Raw genomic sequence first — 7,053 nt, 5'->3', positions numbered from 1 at the left:
TTCCTCTTTTTGTCTTTATCTTTTACCTAAACTATATATGTTCCATTCTCTTTTGTATGGATAACTAATACCATAACCTTAAGTTTGGTTCATTGTGGCAACTGACAACAAAAAAATGGTTGTATCATGCTTAATCATCCTGTAGGCTCTGAAGCAATGCTTGCTAAAGTTGGTCACTTCTCTTATGTTGCAATTCAGGTAATTCTAGCATTAATCCTCTTATAAAGTTTGAATTAAAACTAATGTCTTACCTATTCATGTGAGTTCAAAGCTGGCTGCTAAAATGAAATTTAACCTTTGTCTTGCGTCAGACTACTTTTACCTTTCTGGTTTATATAGCCTTTATATTGGCATATATGAGCCAAGCTGTTTACTTTTCTCAACATCATCATATGGTTTAAATAGTTGTTTAACAAGCTGTTTACTTTTCTCAACATCATTATGTCTCAATTCCCGGTATACCTCATCATCTGTTTCCAAAAGCAAGAAAAAATAGGAGGAAGATAATTGATGAAATAGAGACATGTAAATTTCAAATCTGAGCATGGAGACCCTTAACTCTCCCTTTTTCCCCATGAGCTAAGAAAAAAAATTCAAAAGATAAAACAGTGATTTGATAGTATAACAAGTCTTGTTGTGTCATTTTTACCTAACTTAAAGAATTTTAATATCACTCTTTAACATACAGTCTGAATTCATGGTTGTAGACAAAAAGAGTTGATTGCTTAATTTTGTGTACAAAAAATGTGAGATGGCCTGTGCTAATAGTAGCAATTCTTGCTTCTATTGAAGGAAGCCAAGAAATTATTAGTGGAACATTCTCAATCATCAATCAGAGCCAATCACTTGGTTGTTTTCCTAGAGTCAAGGTTATTCACGTTGCTGTTAAATACATGGCCATACTTATATCCCTGAAATCAATTGGGTGTTCATGATTCTTTGCATTGTTTTGACCATTAGATTTAGACACATAAAGCACTTGGGGAATGCATAAGATAAAGTTACACTTCAAGCGTCCAGAATAATGATTTTCTAACATATAATTAAAATTCATTTATTTCCAAATATAAATTCCATTTTTTCCCCCAGAAGATTATTCAAGTGGCCTTTACCACTTGTTGGAACTTCAGCAGAAAACGGTTTGATTTGTTTTGATTTTTGTTAATCAATTTTTAAATATTTCTCTATGACTTAAGCCTATTATTTTCAAGCATGTTCAATGTAACTCATATTTTTTTATCATGCAAAGATATGAATGTATCAAGATAGATTTGTTAGACAATTCACACTACAGCTTCTTACAAGTGAAAAATGGTGTAGAGAAAGCCTCCTCCTAATTGCCTCGACACTAAGATGCACATATGGTATGCATAATACAACTTTTTAGCACAAATAATTCCTAGTGTCTAATGCTTGACCTATTTTTTGATCATGGTGTTGGCATTGGAAATGTATATTTGCTTGCTTACACTGATGTTTTCTAAACTAAAAAATTATTAGAGTTTGTGGTTTATATATTCATCTTGGTTATAGTATATTAGTTAATACAATGTTTGAAATAAAATTATATTATCATACAAATGACATTGAATCCCACAACAATGCCGTCACTTTGTTCGTATCTATTATTATTCCTCTAAAAAGTTTCAATAGTTGCAGCTGTCATATGATCCAAACAAGAAAAGAAAAAAACCTTACAACAATCAAAGATTTTTCACTATTCCTTACGGTATAAAAACTTTACTTTATATATATGTTTTGAAATATTTTTGTCTCATTTTAATGTTTTGCTTCAATTTTTGGATGCTTTGAAATTAGTAGTTTTCAATTTAGATTTTTTTTATATAAATTAATCATCTTTATGCAGGCCAGCTTTCCAAAGAAAGCAAACTCAATAAAATAGTAGTTGCTATGATTTTCTTTTTGTCCAAAATTAATGGTTTTTTGCCTTTTGTTATTGATTTTTTTTTTTTCACTAAGTTTGACTATGAGTTTGATTAATAACTTAATCGGCTTCATTTTATTTTTCTTGATGGAAATTATCCATTAGAAAATGGTTTCAATCATGTGGGTGGTTAAAAGAATGTTAAGGTCTTTGAAGTTCATTAATATAATTATTCTACAACTTGGTTTTTTCATTTATAAAAGCAAACTTTCATCGGATAAGCAATCTTAAATTCTTGTAAGGATTTCAATTTTTTTAATTAGTTATTAATTTTCATAGCTGTTTTAAATGCATATTAAATATGTTTATTGTTTTATGTTATAATGTTTAAGACTATCATGCACAAATCATCATTTGAATCATACAAGACATCAACAGATCAGGGACTCGGCGGTTCAAAATCATGCCATTGCTCCCACACTAGGGATGTAAACGAGTCGAGCCGAGTCGAATAGTGAGAAACTCGAGCTCAAACTCGATTCATAATTCGGGACTCGATATTCGGTTCGAACTTGATCGAGTTTTATTTTTCAAGCTCGAGCTCGATTCGTGATTGAATTTGAGCTACTCGAGCTCGTTCGATTAAGTTCAATTAATATGTAAAAATAAGTTCGATTTGTATACTCCATAAGAGTTCAATTATTCATACTCGAATTCAAATGCGAACTCAGACTCAAAATATTTTATTAATTAAAATAATAAAAATATATTTAAATATAAAAGCTCGATTAAGCTCGTGAGCTACTCGAGTCAGATATAAGAATACTCGAATTCGATTCGATCGATAAGTCGAGCTACTCGAGCTTGAGCTCGACTCGACAATAATCGAACCGAATTCGAGTTTCTTTCGAATCGAACCCGAATAGCTTGCGAGTACTAATGTATCATTTACACCTCTATCCCACACCCATTCAGATGGATTGCATACCCCATGAACACCTTATATCCACCTTCGATTCAACCTTGATTTTGATAAAAAAAAAAAACTTCGATTCCATCTAGAATTAAAAGATTATATTTATTAGATGGAGACTAATTGAAATTCATAAAATATGAGTTATTTTATCATTCTTACTTTTATAAATATTTTTTTTATAAAATTTATCTAATTAAAAAATTTGACAAAAAAAAAAGTAAAATGAGATATCACGTGAATTATTAAATTAAAATATTAAATAATAAATTTATTAATATAATAAATATATATAAATATAAAATTAAATAAATAATAAAATATATATTTTAATACAAAACACATTAAACCCACATGTAACTTAATCTTAATTCAAAAAAACAAAAAATTCAATCCAATCTTAATTTTAAAAAATATATCTATTAGATCATAACAAATTAAAATCCATCAATTACAAATTACTTTATTATTCACATTTTTATTAATTTTTTATAAAATTTATGTAATAAAAATAAAATAAAATAATTAAAATAATTACAAAAATTAAAAAAACTAAATTAAAAATAAGAAAAAATCAAACGTTATAAAAAAAAAAATACGATGCGACATGAACACCCAATTATCTAAAATATCTATGGATTAGTGGACGGATGCTATCATTTGAGAGCAATTTATGCTATGTTTGAAAAAGAAGAAGTAAAAAAAAAAAAATTGAAAGAAAACGTATTTTTATCATTTGAGGAAAAATAAAAAAATATTAAATTTATACTTTTTTGAATTTAATCTTCAGAAAGTAATTATTTAATTTAAACTAATAATTTATTTAAAATTTTATCTTTATATTAAAATATTAATTTTCTTAGATACAAAATCTCAAATCTAAACATAAAAAATTTTATATATATTAAAATTCTAATTTCAAACAGGTTTTGTGTTACTTCTTAAATATAAGATGATAAGCTCCTGTTTAAAAGGCTTCAAAACAGAACTATTGTTTGATAATAACACACCAAAAAAAATACATTGCATTTGCAATAAGTTGAACACCTTTTGGAACATAGGATTCCATTACCCTTTTTCTCGTTCCAGATATTTTCCTTGTCCTTTTGAACATCCTCTGTTCATCACTTCCTGTATCTCTCAGCACTTTCTTTCCCTTCACATTGTCATACAACAAAGAAGCACATGGCCGATGAAACTCCAACACAGACTCCCCCTGTGGCAGCAGCTCTGCGGCCAACATCGCCTACGGTAACCGAGTCTGATTCACCAGCTGTTTTAGACAAAGAAGACCCTTCCTCGGCATCTCCCGCAGCAGCTGTGTCTGTTTCTGTTGCGGAATCTGTTTCAACGGCTATTGCAGAAAAAGAAGAGCAGACACCGCCGCCTCTGCCGCCACCTGAACCGTTAGAACTGGAACCGTATTCAACGGACAAAGGAGAAAAGGAGGAGTCGCGTCCACCACCACCGTCGCTATCAGTGGTGTCAGAATCTGAGTCGCCAGCTGTAACAGAGACACCAAAGGAAGAAGAGACACAAGCTCCAGCAGCAGCAACTGTAGTAGTTTCGGAATCTGAGCTTCGGCAGCCACCTGTCCCGCCGCTCCAAGTGGCGGTTAAGGAGTCGAAGTCACTGGCGGCGATGATGGAGAAAGAAGAGGCAGGGGCACCAGAGCCTACTGTGTCTAGTGCTGCAACAACTACTGCTGAGGAGGTTGCTGCTGTTGTTGAAAAGAAAAGGGTTCCTCAAAATGTCGGTTCTTTCAAAGAAGAAAGCAACAAAGTGGCTGATCTATCCCATTTTGAAAGAAAAGCTTTGGAAGAACTGAAGCAGTTTGTCCAAGAAGCTATAGACAATCACCTTTTCACTTCAGAAACCAAAAGTGAAGAAAACACTGGAAAGGAAAAGAAAGAAGAACCAAAAGAGGGTTCCATTTGGGGTATTCCTTTTTTAAAAGATGATAGGAGTGATGTCATCCTCTTGAAGTTTTTGAGGGCAAGGGATTTCAAGGTGAAGGATGCCTTTTTAATGATCAAAAACACGATCCAGTGGAGGAAAGACTTCGGAATCGATGAGTTTTTGGATGAAGATCTTGGTGATGATATGGAGAAAGTTGTGTTCATGCATGGACATGATAGGGAAGGGCATCCTGTTTGTTACAATGTATATGGGGAGTTTCAGAATAAAGATTTGTACCAGAAAGCGTTTTCGGATGAGGAGAAGCGAATGACGTTTTTGCGTTGGCGTATTCAGCTCTTGGAGAAGAGTATAAGAAAGCTTGATTTTAGTCCTGGTGGTGTTTCCACTATTTTCCAGGTTAGTGACCTAAAAAATTCACCTGGACCTGGAAAACGGGAGCTTAGGTTGGCAACAAAACAAGCTCTTCAGTTGCTTCAGGACAATTATCCAGAGTTTGTTGCAAAACAGGTATGTTCTATATCCTACTTGATGTGAAATTTTTGTTCTCCATCCGATTCTTTAGAGATGCATTGGTTTTGGCTTTATGTTCTGTTTAGGTTTTTATTAATGTTCCTTGGTGGTACCTCGCATTCTATACAATGATTAGTCCATTCGTGACTCAAAGAACCAAGAGCAAGTTTGTTTTCGCAGGGCCGGCAAAATCTGCTGATACCCTTTTCAAGTGAGTGAATGTTTTTGAAGAAGTTGAGTTATCTAAAAGCATATTCTCAATATTTCTAGTATCTTTTTAGTGGTTGATATCCTAAATTTTGATGTGTAAAACAGATACATACCACCTGAGCAAGTTCCAATTCAATATGGTGGTTTGAGTGTGGATTATTGTGATTGCAATCCAGAGTTCAGCGATGCTGATCCTGCCACTGAGATGACTGTGAAACCAGCGACAAAGCAAACTGTTGAAATAACAATCTATGAGGTGAAATTTCATTGACTGTTCATGCTATACTACATCTAATTCATGCTGGTCCCATGACCTCCTTATCTTATTTGCTAGTTTTAAATAAATATATTTGGCTTGCATGTGTTTGTGCCAGTGATGAATGTAAGGTCTAATCCTGTATATTAATCGGAAAACTTTGCATTGCAGAAATGTGTTCTTGTTTGGGAAATCAGGGTAGTTGGATGGGAGGTGAGCTATGGAGCTGAATTTATGCCAAATGCTAAAGATAGCTATACAGTCATCATTCAGAAACCCACGAAGATGACTCCAAAAGATGAACCAGTGGTGTCTCAAAGCTTCAAAGTTGGTGAACTGGGTAAAGTATTGCTTACTGTTGACAACCCAACTTCAAAAAAGAAGAAGTTTCTCTACAGGTTTAAGGTTAAACCATTCTGCGACTAACGGTATTATTCTCACTATGGACATTTAATTTATTCTTATCTAATTTTTGGGCAATTCACTTTTTCCCTTTTTTTTGTTTTGTATCTTTGTGAGGAGCATGGCTGACATCAAGTTGCTCATGGTTTTGAATTTTGTTTTTGGCATGTCGGGTTTTGCAAAGAAATATATATGTTGCTCATTGAGCAAAGCACAAACTTCAGATTGGGTGGAGAGAATGTGGCCGTAAAACCTACTGTGTACCCAATTGTTATGTGGTGTTTTGCAATGTATATTTTATGTATCATGTCAATATATTGGAACCTTTTATATTAGTGTAGATTCGTAAGAACACAAGTTTCTGTTTGGTTTATGTAATCCTTCAGATTCCATATTCTATTTGATATTAATTTTGTTTAAAGTAGGGACCCTGTAATCTCCTTAAGCATTAATGCATTTTTAAATTGCGGATATGGATATTTCTGCCTTCTTGTACTTGGTGTTTAGTAACTGGATTTAGCTTAGTCACATTGCCATGATCAATGAATGTTTCATCTTTGACCATTCAGCTCAATCATGGTTTCAAACTTTGTATGACAACATACTATGCTGGGTTTTACTAGGACATTTAGGAACATGAATGAGTAAATGTCAACTACAGTTATCCCGGCAAAGTGAATAGGAGAAAATACGCATAAACTTCCCAACGCTAAGCTATTAGTATGTGTGAACACCAATGGTATTACGAAATTTTTTTTTTTACTGGAAGGTGGTTGCTTGACATTCTTACAGAATTATCATCTGTAACCCTTGGAACTAGACAAAGGGATCTCTGTGGAACAATCCTTTTATTAACTTGGGAGATTGGTTTTTTTTTTATTTTTTTATTTTTTTGTT

General features: G+C 33.0%; 1 protein-coding gene across 2 annotated transcripts; it reads left to right on the top strand.

Moving 5' to 3' along the window:
- The first annotated feature begins 3,966 nt into the window (after nucleotides 1-3,966).
- LOC111283961 (patellin-3-like) lies at nucleotides 3,967-6,577 on the top strand. Of its 2 annotated transcripts, XM_022872660.2 has the most exons (5): nucleotides 3,967-5,285; nucleotides 5,375-5,499; nucleotides 5,604-5,754; nucleotides 5,926-6,182; nucleotides 6,341-6,577. In XM_022872660.2, the coding sequence occupies exons 1-4, from the start codon at nucleotides 4,044-4,046 to the stop codon at nucleotides 6,178-6,180; spliced, it is 1,773 nt and encodes a 590-aa protein (XP_022728395.2). In that variant the 5' UTR covers nucleotides 3,967-4,043; the 3' UTR covers nucleotides 6,181-6,182; nucleotides 6,341-6,577. The 2 variants fall into 2 exon arrangements, with proteins under 2 accessions (XP_022728395.2, XP_089614588.1); XM_089758462.1 differs by having other exon boundaries at nucleotides 5,926-6,577.
- Nucleotides 6,578-7,053: the final 476 nt, after the last annotated feature.

The sequence above is a fragment of the Durio zibethinus genome, chromosome 3 (assembly GCF_047325235.1).
Source record: "Durio zibethinus cultivar Kanyao isolate XHJ-2024 chromosome 3, ASM4732523v1, whole genome shotgun sequence".
NCBI classification, from domain to species: Eukaryota; Viridiplantae; Streptophyta; class Magnoliopsida; order Malvales; family Malvaceae; genus Durio; species Durio zibethinus.
This window is presented reverse-complemented; position numbering and strand designations above follow the sequence as displayed.